General features: G+C 37.4%; 1 protein-coding gene across 11 annotated transcripts in view; it reads left to right on the forward strand.

Annotated features, from left to right (window-relative positions):
• Positions 1–420: 420 nt before the first annotated feature.
• The window catches only part of Gls (glutaminase), a 72,278-nt gene continuing 52,010 nt past the window's right edge, over positions 421–20,688 (forward strand). For 10 of the 11 annotated variants that reach the window (XR_010054565.1, XR_010054566.1, XR_010054568.1 and 7 more), the window contains exons 1-4: positions 421–1,034; positions 15,356–15,452; positions 15,790–15,911; positions 19,982–20,111. Coding sequence is in view for 7 of the 11 variants with exons in the window: in NM_012569.4 (NP_036701.3) it covers positions 637–1,034; positions 15,356–15,452; positions 15,790–15,911; positions 19,982–20,111 (747 nt within the window). In the remaining 4 variants the exon portion in view is untranslated. Of the gene's footprint in view, positions 1,035–15,355; positions 15,453–15,789; positions 15,912–19,981; positions 20,112–20,688 lie in introns of those variants that run through there. The other variant, XM_039083004.2, reaches the window with a different exon arrangement.

The following is a 20,688-nucleotide window of genomic DNA, read 5'->3' on the forward strand; positions in this document are numbered from 1 at the left end:
TGAGCAATTGGCTTGGATAAGGCGATCGGCCACCGCCGGCCTCCCTCCAGCCCTGGGAGGCCCGGACTGGCGCACTCCAGCTTCCTCAATAGCTCGAGGACGTGCTTCCCTGGAGCGTACCTGCCTGGTGAATAGCCAGACTCCGGAGCCGCGGGTCCTCGCCCAGCGTGGCCTCAGGTGGCCCGAAGCGAGGGGAAGAGCGGCTGGCGGGGCTGACACACGTCAGTCGCCCTTCTCCCCGCCCTCCAGGACCCGCGGGACTGCGCACGGGCGCGGAGACGAATTTGACTGATTCGCTCGCCAATCAGAAGAGAGGTCGGCAGGCTGAGCCAATGGGAGGGCGCGCAGGGGGCAGACCGTCGGCGTCCTCCCGCCCTCGGTTGGTGAGAGCGGTATGTCTCCAGCCCTCCCCTGCGCGTCCGTCTCAGTGCGGAGCTCGCGGCGGCCGGAGGAACTTAGGCTGGTGGCAGGCTCGGCGGCGGCGGCGGCGATAGCGGCGGAGGAGGAGCAGGGGCCACACCCCACCGCGGACTTTTTTCTTCTCAGACCTCGTCCCGCCGTGCGGGACACCGTTCTGGGAGAAGAGCGGACGCCCACGCCCCGAGCATCCTCTTCTGACGAGCGGGCGCCGGCGGCATGATGCGGCTGCGAGGCTCGGCGATGCTGCGGGAGCTGCTCTTGAGGCCGCCTGCCGCCGTCGGAGGCGTCTTGCGGCGCGCGCAGCCCCTCGGCACGCTGTGCCGGCGCCCCCGGGGCGGGAGCCGGCCGGCCGCTGGCCTGGTGGCCGCTGCGCGACTCCACCCGTGGTGGGGCGGGGGCGGCCGCGCGAAGGGCCCGGGCTCGGGCGGCCTGTCCAGCTCGCCCTCGGAGATCCTGCAGGAGCTGGGCAAGGGGGGCACGCCGCCACAGCAGCAGCAGCAGCAGCAGCAGCCAGGGGCGTCGCCACCCGCAGCCCCGGGCCCCAAGGACAGCCCGGGGGAGACGGACGCGTTCGGCAACAGCGAAGGCAAGGAGATGGTGGCTGCGGGCGACAAGTGAGTTGCGTGGGTGAGGCGGAGGGGAGGGATCGGGCTGGGGGGCGGTGGGCGGTGGGCGGCGGCGGCGCGGCGTGGCAGCGGAGGTTCGCGGAAGAGAAAGAAAGCGATGCCAGGCGGCCTGCGACGGCTGCGCCATGTGATTAGGCCCGGCCCCGCCCGCGCCCCTTGCCTGCTCCCACTTCCCCTCCGCTGCCGGCGCTTGTCGCCCCGGGATGATGGGTGAGCTCCGGGAGGGTCTTGTCTGCTGCATCCTCGGCCGAGCAGAGGCTACTGTCCGACCGCGTCGCGTGCTCAGCGCCCAGGCTCTGCGAGGGTGATGCCACACAAACCTCCATCTCTCTGGAGTGACATTGAGGAGTAGGGCGTAGAGCGGGGGAGCCTCTACCTTCCCAACTCACCTTTTGCCAGGCCGCAATTACCCCAGTCAGTAAGCCTCCGTCACCATCCCACTGGATGCCAGATGTGACCTAGGGTTCTTAATCCTTCTGAGGTGGATCGTTTTGGCGTGCGTAGAGCCATCTGGGCCACCGGAAATAATGCTTCAGAAATGAGATTAGGCGGAATAGGGACATGTGGCCTAGAGGACGAGGCACGCAGCATGGACCACCTGTTCCTACGGGCATCAGTGATAGCTTGTCTGATGTCTTCTGTGAGGTGGACAAATTTTTTAAAGAAAAAAAAATTAAAAGCACAAAAGTTAAGTGTGACATAAAATACACAAAAAAATCTAAGTAGTTCTGGGGATTTTATTGTGATAGGATGTTGACTCATTGTGTATAGCCAGGGAATTTAGCCTGAAAAACAAAATTGAGTTTTCTTAAATATGACACTTTGCTGAGTGCTTTTGTGTGATATAGTTTTCCCAAATAGGTAAACACCGTCTTTTAGGCTTTTTCTGTACCCTGTTTTTCTGATTTTGTACTGACATGATGTGCCCTATCCTGTTCTGCATTTTACTTCTCTTTCAGCCCTGCACAGTAGCTTAAGTCAAAATGAAAGTGTGAATTTTATGACTTCAATATCAGGCTGCTTGATGTTTCCTGCAATTGATGTTGGTACCTTCCCAAAACATTCCTGGTTATTTTCCCAGAGTGAAAAATGCTATTTAAAACATAACAAAACAACAAAGAGACCTTAAGAAAAAACCCACTTAATAATGGTATTCTGTGATAATGGCTTTGTACCACAAGCCAGCTTCACGGTCATGGGCACATTATTGCATGTGTTGGATTAGGTGACTCAAATCCCTTTTGGTGTCCTTGTTGGTTTGGTTTGGTTTGGTTTTCAAGATTTCTCTGTGAAGCCATGGCTGCCCTGAAACTCACTCTGTAGACCAGGTTGGCCTCCAACTCAGGGATCTGCCTGCCTCTGCCTCCAGAGTGCTGGGTTAATAAAGGCATGTGCCACTTCCTCCAGGCTTTGTATTGTTTTTAAAACCTAGACTTTGGTTAAATTTGCACCTCTAATGTTTTAGAAAGTAGAATATGTATTATGTTTGTTTAGTCAAATACCTTACCTTCACCTAACCTTCATTTGGTTTACCAGGCTTATGGCACAAAACACGTTTACACTTAATAGAACTGTAAAGTGCATATACTACCTCTTAATAGGTAATACCCAGGTTGCAGGATGGGAGGTGCTTTCTATTAAAGTACTCTGGTTCTATGGTTTTTTTGTTTTGTTTTTGTTTTCCCAATTATCCTTTTTAAAAAGAAAAAAAAATCAGATAGGATAATGCAGTTTTTGTTTACCCAGAAGTTTCTGGTTTCATCACACACTTTATTCATATTACTAATAAATCCTCTCAAAGCAACAACTTAGGAATGTTCTTTTGGCTAATGCTCTATCCTATTCCCCCTCATCTTGCCTAGCAGAAGAACCTAGTTTAGGGAAGGAATTTCCCAAGATTTGCTCAGATTCATGGAGAGTGTTAAGTGCCAATAAGATAACCTTCCTTACCTTAGTTAAAGGACTATACGTGTGTGTGTGTGTGTGTGTGTGTGTGTGTGTGTGTGTGTGTGTTTGCACCAAAATTTAGATAACAACTAAACAGTTTCAGAAACAATTCAGAAAGAATTCTAAGAGTTTTCAGTCAAGGACTTGGTTGAAGCCACAACTGTCATGAATGTATAGAAAATGAAGATAGGAAGAAAGTGTGATAATTTTGTTGAAGTTTCTGTTTGATCTGTTTTCCAAAAGTAAAGTTTTCCTCCTTTGAACGCTTTCATCTTCTGTGTATTTCTCTCATCTAGGCTAGGAGGTCAGCTCCTCTTTGATCCAGTTATCCCTTTCTCAGTGCTCAGCCTCTAGAGCGTGGGCCCTCCTCAGTCAGCAGCCCACAGGACTACCAGATTTTACAGTGTTAGTAAGAAATACCCACATGAAAAATTAAGAGCTGATATTTTGTACAATGGGCATGTGTTGAAAACTACATGGCTTTATTCACTAAATAACAATTTTACCCTAAAAACCTGTTGTGAGTGTTGATCTCTGAATTTCAGACTTATGTCAATTTTTATTTTTAGTTCCCAGAGAAAGTTAATCTTGAAAGACACATGTCTTACCTGAAATTGTGTGATTTGAGCAGTTTACTTTGTTAAACTTTGCTATGAAATAAGGTTAGAGCAAACTTAATGTTTATTAACCACAGCACTCTCATTAGTTCATATTGCTTTTCTTTTCTTAGCTCAGACCTTATATTTTTATTAACCTTGTCTTAAATTGTAGATGTTGAAATATGATCAAGTTGTCTACCTATATTTTTTCCAAAAACCTGTAAAACTCTGAACCAGTATCACCTTACATTATATTGTCTTTCCGTCTGATAAGGTTGTTACATGAGTAACATTTTAATACCTAAAGATAAGCATAATGGTCTTTGCTCAGCTTTCTCCATAGTGGTCCTACTTTATTTTGTTATCATCATTCATTCCATCATTAAAAACCAAATGGTTTGGCTTTTGTTTTGTGTCCCCCAACCCCAATTTTCAAATAGTTCTGTCTGCTTTCCTGGCTACTTTGGGGTTTCCTTCCTTACTGAGGTCTACGTCTTTTCCCTCTTTACCTTCTTAACAGGACTTCCTTTCCATTAGCTTTGATTCCACCTTTGTATAGATAATACCTTAGTTTCTTAGGACAAGCTCTGTCCTTTATGTTCATGATGTGACTTGAAATTTTAAATTTTCATTGCCAGATTCATCATTTTTTCCTAATAGTTTGTGAAGTTGAATTTAGAATCTTTTTTTTTTCTTTTCTTTTCTTTTTTTTCGGAGCTGGGGACCGAACCCAGGGCCTTGCGCTTGCTAGACAAGCGCTCTACCACTGAGCTAAATCCCCAACCCGAATTTAGAATCTTAATGTAGGGTATCCCTTTCAGAAAACTAACATGGACTAGAATGAACATTGTCAGTTACAAATATGTTGTGTCATTAAGAGCTTTGATTAACTTGCATGTTCGCTTAACAGACATTTTAAAAGAAATCAGATGTATATCTTCTGTTAGGCGTGAAATTCTTAATTTCAGCAAAGTCTTTTAGTAGATGATCCTTAGGAAAGGCTGGTGTGTGTGTTGTTTATGTACATTAAATTACCTTTGATTTTTTTTTTAAATTTTTTTATTAGATATATTTCTTTACTTACATTTCAAATGTTATTCCCTTTCCTGGTTTCCTGTCCATAAGCCCCCATCCCGTCCTCCTCCCCCTACCTTTGATTTTTGATATTTTACTTATTAGAGAAAAGGATTAGGTTGAAATACTAATGGGTATGCACTCTTTATAAAACATACCTTTTGTAAGGTGCAATGTTGAAGATAATTTGATTAAAGTAGTCATGAGACCATTTTCCTCTGTCAATTTAACAGGTATTAAGTAAGGTGATTCCAACATAGAAAATAGGACACCTTGCATTGCTGGTTAAAAGTATAAAGTTGTTCACTCTTTTAGAGACAGTTTGGTGGTTGCTAGACAACTCCACACCCCTTATGCATTGGCTGTGTTTGCATGTCTCCACAGTATGGCATTTTAAAAATGTGCTTTTAAGTACAAAGTGATTTCACCTAGCTTCAAATGGTATGGAATGGCATAGTTTCACAGTTCTTCCTTTTAATAAATGTAATATGAGGCACACAGAAATTTTTGCATTGTCCTTTGTGAGAATTGAATTTCAAAGTAGGATTTAGTAATATATGCTTCAAATAGTATCGAAAATGAAATTGCGGATGTAGATAATATATTTTGGTATTAGATAATAACTTTTGAAATAGGTGGCAGATACTTTCATGATACTTCTGTTCGCATCTCCTTTGAATTTCTAAAGGTTAACATTTACAATTCAGGGCTGGAGAGATGACTCGGTCGTTAACAGAGTATGTACTGCTGTTCCAGAGGATCATAGTCCATGCACCTGTATCATGTCCCGCACCTGTAACTTCAACTCCAGGAGACCCAACGCCTACTACTGGCCTCTGCAGGCACTTGCACATGCACGAGCTCATGCTCACATAGATAAACTCACAAACACATACTTAAAATAATAAATCTTTTAAAAGTATTACAGTTTGCTTAAGAGTTAGGATTGGGAAAATATTTTGTGTGTGTGTGTGTGTATGTGTCTGTGTGCGCGCGCGTGTGTGCGTGCATGCGTGCGTGCACGTGCTTTTTAGTCATTGTTCTATGGTTTCACTAGGAGTAAACCTTCCTCCTGCTTTTGTTTTTACAATGCAGAGGATTAAGCCTAGATCTTTCACATATCGGCATATGTTATGCTACTAAACTGCCTTTCAATGCTGTAGTTTTAATGGGAAGCTAAGACTATGACCATAGAATTATGAAAATGTCATTTTTGAAGCCTAATATTGATATTAAACCATGCATCCAGAAGTCATTGATAAACATGAATATGATTTATAATTAACTGAATAGTATTAATATAAACAAACTTACATAGAGTGCACTGAACACAGAAATTTGAATCCTGAAATTTTAGCTTCTTGCTTATTTAGAAGTCTGACACCCATAAACTTTAGAGAGCTACCAAATGGGATTTCACCTTTAAAAATTTTTTTTATTGTGGTTTGCCTGCATAAATGTGTATGTACAGCACATGCATGCCTGGTGCCCTCATAAGTTAGAAGAGGGCTTTGGATCAGCTGTAAGTCACCCTGTGGGTGCTGGAAATTGAACCTGGTTCCTCTGTAAGAGCACCAAGTACTCTTTACCACTGAGCCATCCTAGCCTACAGTTTCATTTTTTGTTTTTAAAATGAGGCAAGGAAGGGCATTGTTTTTCTCTGAAAAGTAAATGTCACCTGAAAAAACAGGTTTGTGAAGATACTTGGGTTTCTTCAGTTTTTAAGACATTTGAAATTAGTTTTAAAAAGCCTGTTATATTCTTGTAATATTAAGGTGAAAAAATGTTCTTTAAATAGTTCAGCAATATCAAATTCTATATAAATCAAGGGCATATTTCATAGTTATGTGGATATTTTCATCTAAGTTAGTTTCTATTAAGATGAATGCTTTAAGCTAAGAAAATAACCATTTCTGAAATTTGTGATTATTAATATTTGTCAATGTTGCACACAGTTGTACATAGAGGTCTTTACTCTGATTTTACCCTACACTGTTCCATTATAACATTGGTTTGGCTATGGTACAGTATAGAAATGATGTCTGGAGTTGAAAGTAGGAGTAAAATGGACTCCTTTGGGATTTAGCCATTCTCTTTTTGGTATGTGACATTCAGTATTTACTGATTTCTAAAGAAATGTTTACATGAAAGTACTACTTTCAAAGCATAGAGCTTGTTTTGGTATAATGAATACCAATTAATAATTTTTAGGAGGTATATATTTCACCTACTTGTTTCTAGTACAGTTTTAAAGATTTTAAACTTGACTTAATAGTTGACAGGCAGTTCCTTGAATCTTTTTGTAGAAGTTATTAAAGTAGTACAGACTTTGGAGGATATTTAACTTAACAAGGAACTCATAGGTTATTCATATTTTTAGAAATTTGGGCTAAAAATCCAAATTAAAATATATAAAGATTTGTTCCTTAATATTGTCAATATAGTGTCTTACATACTTCATTTATAGAAAGGGATGAGCTTACTCCTGGTTAAGATGTAGTTAGTTATAAGGGGTTCCCTTGTTCAGCACCAGTGGGGATACTTAATTAGCCATTTCTTAAGTTATGAGGAAATGGAGTACTAATGCTGTTAGAGTACAGATTTTTCTATGAACTATATCATCTTAAAATTTAAAGAAAGGCAAAAAGAAATAATAGGACAGCAAAAATGACAGTATTAGAAGAATGTACATGTGTTCCCACCTCTTAATATCCTTCTAAGCAGGATTTCCCTTGTGAGTGAAAACATTTTTAAAAATGCAAGACACTTATCAGTTAAAATTTGATATCCTCTTGTATCTGGTTGTACAAGAATCACAAATATTATTGCACCAAGAAATTATGTAAAATTATTAAGAATAGATTTGGGCAGTTCTTTTTTTATTACCCATTATCGTCATACAAGCTAAAATAAAATCCTCAAACATTAAACTTGTAAATTCTAGTTTAGTTTTGATGTAAGTCTTTTTGGAGAGATTTCTCTGCCACATTAAAACAATAAAGTTTTAATGCTTTTCATTACATATTTTGCTATTTAATGAAGTGTCTATACTATGCTCTAGTAGAATACTTTAAGACAAGTTCTGATAAACTTTTTCTGTTAAAGGCAAGATACTGTGGATTCACAGTTTTCTGGGATTCCCTGGTTCTTAGAATTTCTCAGGTCAGTGGTGGTACAAAGTGGTCATTTCTAGTGGGTAAATGAAGAGTGTTTCTGTTTTCCAGTTCTGTGAACTTCATTTATAGAAAGGAGTGATCATGACTGTTGGGGATTGGTTCTAATGCTTTGAATTAATCCAACCCTCATAATCAGGAATCTAAGTGTCCAAATGCTGAAAGTCCTTCTCCCCAGTTTGTTTTTGATCCATCAGTTAAGAACCAGTGGCCAGTGGTTGGCCAGGTAGACTGAGGCAGGGCTTTGAGATTGGTGCAGTCTAGGAACTGGGAGAGAGGAGGGAAGCAGACATCACCATGATGGGGAAGAAGACTAGACCTAAAGGCCCACAAACATGTGAGAGTCAGGGAAAGTGAACACAGGGGCCACTTTCCCAATTGTGTTTGGGGTACCAGAGATGAAATACAGATTTTAAAAGATACTCAGGAGTACCAGAGGGGACTGTTGTCTAGCAGCATGAAGGATTAGAAATGCCCAGCCATTAAGCTAGTCACAGCATATCAAAATTAAACGTGTGTGTGTGTGTGTGTGTGTGTGTGTGTGTGTGTGTGTGTGTGTGTGTGTGTGTCTCAAACCCAGAGAGCTCTTGAGTGAGTGCAGCAAGTATGGGAGCAGAGTGGTTAGCTAATTCTCTGTACACGGCTGTAGTTTGCTTATCCCACACTGAAGTGTATTTCAGTGTCAAAAATTCCCTGGTACTCTGCTTCTTTTCTTTTTAAGACTGGTTTTCTTGTGATATATTAATTTTACCATCTTCATTTTGACAATCATCCTTGACTATTACCTTCTATATCCAATTTTTAAATATAACAATACACGTAGCTTGAAGTTTATCAACTCATTAGCTATTAGAATGAGGAAATGAGATCACAGATCATTTAACTCTACATCACTTTGTGTATTTCACAAAATACCCCAGAAGAATAAATTACCTAACCAAGTTCATATAGCATGCACACAAACACATCTCATCCCCTTATTGATGGTTTAATGGAACACTATTGAATTAATTGGTCTTTTTAGGCTTAGGTTTGGGAGAGACTTTAAAAGTTCATCTCTCCAGCCTCTGTTTTCACCCCACTTCTATTACAGTTTGTAAAGATTGTTTGTTACTTCTATTGAAATACTTTGACAAGAGTAAAAGGGGTGCAGGGTGCTCATTATATTTTCAGACCAATTTGATTTTTCCTTACGTATACCTAAAGTCTGATTTTTATTAACTTCTCCCTATAATTTAGTTCTGAATAAGTCAACCGTGGTGATGCCAAAGTGATTGCAATGAAACACTGGCTTTTGTTTAACATAATTACCTTCTTGCTTTGTAAAAGCTTGTTTTAACAATTCTTTGTTTTCTGTTGCTGTGATAAACCTATTTCTTAAGTTTCTGTTGTGCTAAAACACCATGACCAAAAGCAACTTGGGAGGAAATGGTTTATTTTGCTTATGCTTCCATATCACAATTCACCATCACAGGAAGTCAGGGCAAGAACTGGTCAGGGGCCATGAAGGAGTGCTTGCTTACTAGATTGTTCCTCATGGCTTGCTCAGCCTGCTTTCTGATAGCATCCAAGACTAGGGGTGGCACTACCTAAGGTGGTCTAGGCCTTCCCACATCAATCATTAATCAAGAAATTCTTTCATAGACTTGCTCACCAGCCAATCTGATGAGGGCATTTTCTCAATTGAGGTTTCTGCTTCCCAGATGACTTTAGCTTATGTCAAGTTGACATATAATTAGCCCACATAGCACCATAACCAAAACTAAATTGGGGAGAAAATAAAAAGGTTCTATTTAATCTTGTAGGTTAAGACCAGAGTTTACACTGAAACTGGATTGCTCAGGTGTATTTCTGAGAAGATGCATGTCCTTTTGTCATGAGATGGATAGATCTTTCTGGGAGTCCAACCTCCTACTTTAACTAGAAACTAAGAAAATGTCTCAGACATGACAACAGAACAATATGACATGATCTTCGAGGGTCCCTGGGAAGCCCAGGTGACTCTAGATTTGTGTCAACAGCTGAAGCTGTGATAAGGCAGAAAAGAAATAGTCATCTAGAATATAATTTCTAAAACTTAGTTTTTAGCTTCTGAATTCTAATAACAAAATACATGGTTATGACAACATAAGGGCAATGCTTTAGGGAAGAAGAAAACAGAACAAGATAAGAAAGTGATTTCCACTTTCTTGAAAGTTTAGGGAAGCAGTAGTAACTTCTATGGGTAGAATTTTTTTTTTTTTTTTTTTTTTTTTTTTGTATTTTGACAGAGACTTGCTCTGTAGCTTTAGATAGCCTTGAATGATCTTGAACTTAAATTCTGCTTTTTCTGGCCTCCTGAGTACAGAGTTTATAGGTATGAGCTTTTATACTAGTCTTGACAATTTTATGATCATGTATCTTAGGCACAATTTACATTTTTTCCCTTACAGATACAAATTAGTTTCATTTCTTTTAAGCAAAGAAAATATTTACTCACTTTGCTAGCTATGGTAATAAAGGGCCATTAAATTTTTTTTTTTACTATGTACCATAAGTGAAAGAAGTGTATAATTCATGTTATTTACATAGCTTTTAGGCAAAGTAAATACCATTTACCGGTGTGATAAATATGTAGAAAGCTTGTTCTGCAGTTTTTAAAGTGATAAACTATCATTATCTAAATTTTTATCTGACAAACCACTTTCTGTAAATAATTGGTATGTTATTATCCACTGATTTTGACAGCTGGTTCAATTTTTCTTTAAATATTGGGTCATCAATATTGTTGAACTCTTGTTTAAGGCTATTAGATCAGGATAAATCCTAAAAAACATGCTTGTAGCTTGTAAAAGTAGTAACTAGGTAGTAAGTCAGAGGATTAGTAGTGCAGATCCCAGATTCAGCAAAACAGACACTCAGAATCCATGTCTGCTGTTGTGCAGCCTGGGACGGCTCCTCACCCCTTCGAGCTCTTTCTCCATCTGTAGAGAAAAGATAGTGTCAGCAAGTAAACTTCTTTAGTACCAGAGATTATGGTATATTTCTGTCATCAGATCATTAAATTAAAATGGATTAAATTAGAATGTTTGTAAAACACTTAGCATAGTATGTAAATAATTTTCAGTTATTAATTATGAAAAGTTGTAGATTTTTAAAAAAAATGTAGTCTGAGGTCAAAGTTAGATCAGGTTCTGTCATTAGATTTTTATAAAGGTTAATTTTTTAAACATACTAGTGTTGATAAATGTACTTTTAAGTTTTTTTCTGTTCGTTTATTTTTTTTGTTTTTGTTTTAATTGGGGCTAGTGAGGTGAGCAGATGGCTTTGCTGATAAAAAAGCACATGCTACCCAAGCCCAGACACCTGAGTAGAATCATTGGAATCCACTTGAAGGGAGAGAACTGACTCCTGAAAGTTATTTCAGACTTCCTTCATGCCTCATGCCTACTTGCAGTCATTAAAAAAAATTTTTTTTAACCTTAAGGTTGGTATAACAGTGTTTTGAAAACAAATATAAATGATATTGATGCAATATTAATATTTTTAGGAGATAAATTGTTTTATGTATAAATGTACATGCTTGTAAATCAGCTATTTTACTATCTTTTTTTAAGATTTATTTATTTGCTTTATGTATATGAATACACTGTAGCTGTCTTCAGACACACCAGAGGAGGGTATAGGATCCCATTACAGATGGTTGTGAGCCACCATGTGGTTGCTGGAAATTGAACTCAGAACCTCTGGGAGAGCAGTCAGTGCTCTTAACCGCTGAGCCCCTTTACTGTCTTTTATAACAAGTGCCTATGTGTTTAGACATCTAAAAAGGTCTTTTCAATAGTACAGAAACAGTTATTAACAGACATCTGTTATTTTTTTTTTTTTTGGTTCTTTTTTTCGGAGCTGGGGACCGAACCCAGGGCCTTGCGCTTCCTAGGTAAGCGCTCTACCACTGAGCTAAATCCCCAGCCCCTACATCTGTTATTTTTTAACAAGATTAATGTATGCAATTTACCCATGAAAGTTGCTATTGTGACTAGTCTAGAATTGATGGTATTTAAAAATGAGATTTCTTCAATTTTTTTTTTTTTGCTTTTCTGATATATATTTTCTCCTGTATATATTTATGAGTTGTGATAGGTAGGCAGGGTGATTGATCTGCCTTTTCCATTGTGAAACAGGGTCTCAATTGTAGCTCAGACTGGCTTTGAACTTGGGATAATCCTTCTATGTGAATCTTCCAGGGCTTGGCTTGCAGGTGTTAGTTATGCTTTGCTGAGACCTGTGATTCTTATCATTATAATATTTATAATATTTATGTCAGATTGATAATTGGAATAATGGAGTGTTTTCAGTTTCTGAGAGCTCTTCCCGCAAAGACATTAAATTGGTGTGTGATAATTTGTGTACTTAAAGACTGTTCAATACAAAGGAGAATTTGATTTTCTGTTTAGTAGTTTGGTTAATCTTAGCATATTTTTGTTACTTTAGTTATTAAGCGTTTCTGGTAAATCTTTCTTCTTATACTCTATAATCTGTGTTTTGTTTTTTATGCAAGTGTACATTGCTTTAGGAATAACTAAAAGAGATCTAGAGAAATGACTCAGTGGTTAAGAACATTTGGTTATTCCAGAACACCCAGGTCTGGTTCACAACACCCAAGTCAAGAAGCTCACAACTTCTGTAACTCCAGGTCTCTGACACCTGATGCTCTCTTCTGGCCTTTTCAGGCACTTGCACATAAAAGAGAAGTAAAGAACAACTACAGTTCCTGTGCATGGAGTGTTTACATTCTGTCAGACAGTGTTCTAACAGTGGTGGGTATATAGATTTAGCTGTCTTTATGGCAGCTTTCTGAGGCAGACACTAGATCCTCCTTTTTCTGAATTGTAGGAAGTTTAATTAAGTAGCCTATAGATTATATAGTATTAGTAGTCAGGGTTCAAGAACTTGTGTATGTCTCTTCTAGATTTTACCATTAGGGTCACTATTTGAATATTTTATAGAGATACATCAGGTGTTGACTACTACTTGAACATCTCTTGATCTCTAATTAGTCATGAGTAATTAAACCGAATATGCTTGCTAGAAAAGATGCTAACTGTAACACACAGGTAAAGCATTAGCTGTCTGGCAACCTAAATATCAACCTGACAGTGTTGAACTTTAAACAGGAAACTGGGAAACTGTATTTCTGTACATAGAATCATGATATCTCTTACTCTGCACGACTTTAATTTTGACTATATCAAAGACTTAAGATCTAAAACTTTGAAACTGCTAGGGGAAAACAGTTAAGCATGAGCATAGTCAAGTGCTTTCTGAATCAGACATGAAGAATTGGAAAATGCAATTAGGTGAAAATATGCTATTGCAGAACAAAAGGAAAATTGTCAGCAGAGTCAAGAGATAGCCTATACAGAGTGGAAATAGAAACTGTTCCAACTATACATCAGGTAGGATACTACACCTAAGGTAAATGAAGAATTGCAGGATGCACTGAAACCCAAACTATTCTAAATCAGCATAGTGTTTGAATAGACAATTTTAGAAGAAATACAGAAAATTAATAAATACTTGTAAAAATGTTTACCATTTTTAACTAATACAGAAATGCAAATTGCAAATACTTTTGAGATTCCATCTTACTCTATAGAATAGCTATCAAAAAAAAGAGGCTATATACATAAGTGAGAATGTGGGGGGAAAGGAACTCTCTTCATTGATAGCGGGAATAGAAACATGTGTAGGCTTTATGGAAATCAGTATGGCAACCTCTCAGAAGACGGAAACTAGAAGAACTGTCATTCCTCTGGTTAGGGCTCTAGTTCAACAAACCACAGATATCCTTGCACACACGTTTTCTATCACTGTAGTAGTCAAACAGCGAGGAAGTGCATCACTGTAGTTGCTTATCAGGTAGACAGATAAAGAGAATGTTGTGTGTATATATGTGGAATTTTATTGAGCTGTAAAATACAGTGAAATCATTTACAGGCATTTAAAGGAAAATGCATGTAACTGGAAATCATTGTGTTAAGTGAAGTAAGCCACACGTCAGAAGGAGACATACTATATTTTTATAAGTAGAACTTAGATTTAAAATTACATATATGTATGAAAATAAAAATGACCTGACATTTGAAAACTACTAAATTTTTTTACCTTTTCCAGTGTGGTTTCTTTCTTTCTTTTTTTTAACTTTAAACAAAATTTTATTACACAAAGGTTGTCACATAATTAGATATTTCTCTACTCTGTACACAGTCATTCTCACCCTCCGCAGAAAGGCTGCTTCTGAACTTCTCATGTGGTGACACAGCACTACAGTCCTGATGCTAACAGAACAGTAGAGATGCCTCAGTGATTTAAGTTGAAAGCAGGACCCTGGTATATGGCTCTTGCACACAGCATCAAGAATGTACAAATGTCTTTATTCAAAAATACAAAATAACCGATTTGTAGGCATGGACAATGACAGCAGTAAACCATTATGTATTGTCAAAGGAAACCAGTAACTGATGGTTACAGTGATCAGCCTGCCTTCTCTTCAGTCATTTTCTCTGAAGTTATTGGTGAGGAACCTGCCTTGAGCTTCCTGCCACAGTTCATTGATAAGGGCAAAGCACTATTCTAGGAGTTAGAACATGCCACCTCCCATACCCCCTCCCATTCCACCCATTGCACCCATTCCAGGGTCCTTCTCTTCTTTAGGAATTTCTGTCACTACAGCTTCAGTTGTAGTTAGCAGGGAGGCCACCCCAGCATCCAGTAAGGTAGTTCTTACAACCTTTGTTCGATCAATGATTCCCTTTTCTGCCATGTTCACAAAGTCCCCAAGCATGGCTTCATAACCAACCTCTGAAGAACTCTGCAGAATTTTCTCCACTATCAAAGATCCTTCAACACCCTCATTCTTAGCAGTCATCATTGCAGGAATTTTACCTGCTCTTTTAGTAATTTCTATACCTATCTTCTGATCTTCATTAGCAGGCTTTAATGAATCCAAGACTGGGATGCACCGAAGCAGAGCACAGCCTCTCCTTCCACAGCTGCTCCTGTAGCACTGAGAGCATGTGTAACCCTGTCTTCTTCTCACGCACTTCAGCGTCACTTGTCCTCCAGCCTTCAGCACCGCTTCCGTCTGAAAGTTTTGCAAGTCGCTCATCCAGCTTTCCTTTTCATATTCACCAGTTGGGATGTCTAGCTGCTCAGTGATTTCTTGAATACATTTTTCAATGTCAGTTTTGTCACCTTTTCCTTTCAAAAGCGTGGCATCATCTTTGGTGACATTGACATTGACCTCTCCAACTTTCCCTAAGTCATGAGCGTAAACATCTTCAAGACTTAGATTCAACCCCTCTTCTCCAAACACCGCACCACCCTGATTTGACTTTGGGGAATCAGTGTTTATTATGGTTATAGTATTCATGAATGTATCATTTCATCTGGTACAGTGGTTATTTAATAATGGAATTGATTAGAAAATGTACTCAAGGATTGATTTTGTACTATTTTTTTTTTTCTCCTTTAGTAAAGTAAAGCAGGGTCTGTTACCTAGCTTGGAAGATTTGCTGTTCTATACAATTGCAGAAGGACAAGAAAAGATACCTGTTCACAAGTTTATTACAGTAAGTTTTTACATTTTTCTCTCTGTTTTCAAAGAAGTAATGCTAAGTTCATTATACAGTATTACTGAAATATGATCTTAAAGTTTACTGACTTGTAGTTTCTGACTGACAGTGTTTCTCTTGTTTTCAAATTTTTATTATGCTCACTCCAAGGTAATGAAAGAAAAGGAAACAATGAGAAACTTGTCCAGAAAGTGGATAATTGTGATACAAATACCACATTCATGACCAAGTATTGGGTAGAAACTTTTATATGCAGGAATGAAACTTATAGTTGGAATAAGCATATATATTATCTGCGCTATATATTTACAAACTCTTATTTTTTTAAAAACAGGCACTCAAATCTACAGGATTGCGAACATCTGATCCCAGGTTGAAAGAGTGTATGGATATGTTAAGATTAACTCTTCAGACAACGTCAGATGGTGTCATGCTAGACAAAGATCTTTTTAAAAAGTAAAAATTTCTGCCAAACCTTTAATGGTGATTTGCTATGCTGTATGATGATTTTGCTTTTAAAACACAATTTTACCTTTTAAAGACCATAGTGTAATTGAGAAAAGGATTTGTAAATATTATTTCTTTGAAAACCAGTGATGGTGTATATTAAGGTTCTGTTATACACTGGGTTTAAATTCGTTGTAATGAAAGTTAGCCATACATGTTGTTTTGTGCCTAGAGAGTGTATACTTTGGCTGTTCTATTCTGTCTGCATGATTTGCCGACTTTTTCAGTTTAGCCTGTAGTTTGTTTCCATCCCGTGACTTGGATGATGACCATGAGAGGAGGACTTCAAACAGTTCTGTAGTCCTTGTATTTGCATATTTGCATCACCTAATTCTCTTTTTCAAGTGTTTTAAGGGCTCTTTTTTCTCTCTCTCTTTCTCCCTCTCTCTCTCTCTCTCTCTCTCTCTCTCTCTCTCTCTCTCCCTCTCCCTCTCCCTCTCCCTCTCCCCTTCCTTTCTCCCTCTCTCTCCCTCTCCCTCTCTCTTCCTCCCTCTCTCTGTAAAATAGTGAGAACTTTAGACAGCTTGGAAGATTAAAACCTTGATTTTGTTGGATGAGAACATTTTGACATTGCTGAATTAGCATATCTTCATTACTGTGTTTGTATTAGTTTACTTTAAGCTTTAGTTAGCATGTTTGTAATTGACCCTAAAGAGTCAAATAATGTTTTAATTTATTAGTTCATAGAAAGCAGTATACAATTATAAACAACTATAAGACGGTATTTTTTCTGATGCCACAGGCTTCAGTTGAGATGGATCTAAGGAATTTCTATATTTAATTTTGTGTGTGTGTGTGTGTGTGTGTGTGTGTGTGTGTGTGTGTGGTTTAATTACCTTTTCTTTGGTGTATTAAATGACTTGTTGTAGATCATCTTGGAGTCCCTAGGAGGGTTTAAATAAAGTTCTCTGAAGTTTTTGCCATGTTTGTGAGATATCTGCCAATTTTGAACTAAAGCTCTTGGTTCTCTTAATGCAGCCAACTTTAAAGTATAGCTGTTATGCTTACTGTGTACTTGGTATTAGGAATTTAAGTCTGTTGATCTGTTTATTTTGTGAAAAGAATGAACTCACCTCTAGGTTTGTTGATGCTTTTGTAATAAGGATTTGTCCTAGGAATAATCTGTGCAGCATACTCTTTCTTGATTATGGTGTCTTCTGGGAAGGTATTTTAGTTTATCTGTGAGTTTAGTTAATTGCTGGTAGATTGGATTGTGAATATAGAGAACTGGCTTTGTAATTTTTAAAGGAATAACTAATTTGCACATTTAAACATTAAAATGTGCTTTATGAACATTGTTTCATTATAAAATTAAAAGCAATTTAAATGTTCTCTCAATTATGAACCCAAGAAACCACTATCATAAAATGTAATTGAATTAATTTATATTAATTACCATAACTTTAGATACAAACTTGAGTTATAAAAACCTATGATTATAATGTAGGCAGTCTCCAATTTAACATGGAAATACAGTAGTCTTTTATAGCAGGTCATAGACAAAGGATTTTTCCTTTTCATTTCTAAAATGAAATAACTGAGAACCTCTTACTAGCTTTTCTAGGTCACTTTGAAAGATGATGACTCCAGAGACATTCCTTCTGATTTCAAGTATAAGAAGTTACCTCATTGGGGTTGCCAAAAATAAACAGTATCATTCCATGTTTGCTGGAATGGCGATTTTAAAACATGGGATTCCTTTTTTCTTAAAGAAGTAATTATAAAGATCAATAATTCTGGTTTCTCACAGTGAGAAACCAGTATCGTATGTGACTATTTAAAGCATGGGTAAATGAATTGTATCATTTAAAAGTTGGAGGCTGCCTATGCCTATCTTTGAAGTCATTATTTTTATATTACTATTCATTAAAGTTACAAGAGGAAGAAAATATTTGTGTTAACAGCAAATTCTTTATTCACTTGTTCATTCTTTGTTAAACTATAGAAATATAAGAACTGTTTTTAATGTATGACCATATTTTAAGAATTGTTTATTTAGAGACAGCAAATGGTTTACATTTGTAATTATTTGGTTTTCTAAAACCTTAAATATTACTTAATAGTAAAAAATTATGTGAGGAAAAAATTTGTAATATATTAATATACATTGTATTTGTAAGACCTAGTTGTCAAGAAAGTAATGGTGCCCGTGGAAAGGCAAAAGTATTTTTCCTCAGAATTCATTTTAAATAACTTCTATTTTCTAGTACACTGATGAGATCTATATTAAAATAATTTCCACAAAAATCTTTACTATTTGAACACCTGTCATTATGTGTAGTTGGAGTCTTCTGAAGGCTGAAGTTTTATTGGTAACTTAACCCATTTAAGGCTATTTCCACGTGGTTTTTACAAATATGCTAGAACAAACAAACACCATACCCAAAGTTGTGTGCACTGTTCTGTTGACTGTAAATACTCTCTAAAGGTGGTGATTAGTTTTCTTTGTTTATTTTGAGATTTATGTGTATGGTGTTTTGCCTGCATGTATGTCTGAGCACCACATCCATACAATGCCTATAGAGGCCTATAGAGGGAATGTGTCTCCTGGAATTGGTGTACCGGACAGCTGTGAGCTGTCATGTGGGTGCTGGGAATTGAACCAGAGTCTCCTGGAAGAACAGTCAGTATTCTTAACCACTAAGCCATCTCTCTAGCCTCTTGAATAGTTTTAAATATTTAAAATATTAGTGTGTGTTGGGGTTTTAGTGGGGGCAGGTAGTAGTGAGTTGATAATTTAAATTTGCTTGGTATTTCTCATTTTATTTGTAACTTCTTGAAAATGAAACTTACTTAATTTAAAAATAAATAGTACTTTTTAGGAATTACTTTTAGCTTTCTTATTTGAGAAAGGTATGCTAGTAATTTTTTCCTTCTAACTTCGATTTTTGAAAATTGAATTTTAGAAGCTGTTTGAGATATTTAAAGGTTAAATATTTAATCAATGATAATTTTATTAGTACATTTCCTGGCTTCTTAATTTCATTTGCTTGTCTGTGAAGCAGAGAAATTCTTTAGAAGGTATTGGTATTTTTAAGGTTAAGATCATTAATAGTGCCCATTGTTTTTCCTTTTCCTTAAAACATTATTTATCTGTAAGGATTATAGTTATGTAAATAACTTTCTCATAGCAATGATCTGACTTCAACATTTCTTTCTTTTAAATCTTATTATGGGACTTGCCTTAAAATATTATAGTTGGTGTTGCATCTTGATGTTCATGTGTAGTGATTGGTCTTTCATAAGTTAAATGCCCCGTGACTGAATTACTGATACTCAGAAATCTTAAGACGGTTTTTAGCTCAGAATTTAAAATGTACTATGACACACAAACTTCTTTAGGTCACACTAACATTAGGTTTGGCTTAATCCTTTTCAGAAGAAAACAGAATATTGGTTTATATCAGTGTCTTTGAAATGTTTTTTAACAGTGAAAACATTTCTGTAATGTTACATATATACATATATATCTTTTTTTGGTTTTATATAAAATACTACTCAAATTATAAACATGTCAACATGTATTTACACTTAAAAAAATTGATGAATGTGACTAAATCAAATTGGTTTTATTTTACAAAGCTTTCAAAGTGTTATTCAGGAAAAACGCATTAAAATATTGTCATTTTTGTGAAAATTACCCAGTGATTATATAGGAGCTAAGAAAGATATGTCAGAGGTTACTTAATATTGAAAAATATTCATAATCTCATTTGTGGTGTTTTAAAGGCTGATTTTTGTTAACCAGACCTCATGTTGAGTATTTATTAATTCTGGTAGGATGCAAATTTTTTCCAATACTTAAACCTCAGAGGATGAATTACATTTTAGTATCTGACAAAATTTTAGGCATGTTTAATTTATTTCTTTGTTCAGGATAAGCTAGAAGGAAAGAAAACATAGGAAGAACATGTTTTAAATTTGACTTGTATAATTTTATGATTTAACAATATATTCTCCTATTAAGTGGATGCCGATAACTGAAAGGTACCCACTCTGTTTTCCATCACATTTCACAGGTGTGTTCAAAGCAACATCGTTTTGTTAACACAAGCATTTAGAAGAAAGTTTGTCATCCCTGACTTTATGTCTTTTACCTCACACATCGATGAGTTATATGAAAGTGCTAAAAAGCAGTCTGGAGGGAAGGTAAGGTTTGGATACACATATTTTCCTAATATAAAATGTTTTATATAAAGACAATAAGCCTGAATATTTTGTGTATAAATTAAGAAACTCAGTGGGTCGAGCCTCTAGATTTAGTGCTTTTTAAATCACTATAACTATTTAACCCTTTGTTATTCTGCCTAGAAAGAAACCAAGTTTAAAGTTTTGGAGCAGTGAGGGTTGGATATTTGAGGTAGAGTTTCTCTGTGTAACAGCTCTGACTGTCCTGGAACTTGCTTTGTAGACCAAATTGGCCTAGAACTCAATAGAGTTCTGCTTCTGCTTCTTCTGTCCTAGGATTAAAGGCATGTGCCGCCATTCCTAGCTAAAGTTTCTGTTTAAATTCAGAAGTGACTAAAGTGGCTTCATATTTTCAAATTAATAAAAATGACTTTATTTGATATTTCTGCAGATTTGATACCCATTAATGTTAGAAATAGTAAACTATTTCTAGTTTTTAAAAATAATATAGGGAAAGCCAAGCATTGTTGTGCCTACCTGTAACCCTAGCATCATATAGGATTGACAGAAAGGAGGATCAGGAGCCTTCACAGTGTAA

Source organism: Rattus norvegicus, chromosome 9 (genome assembly GCF_036323735.1).
Source record: "Rattus norvegicus strain BN/NHsdMcwi chromosome 9, GRCr8, whole genome shotgun sequence".
Taxonomy (NCBI): domain Eukaryota; kingdom Metazoa; phylum Chordata; class Mammalia; order Rodentia; family Muridae; genus Rattus; species Rattus norvegicus.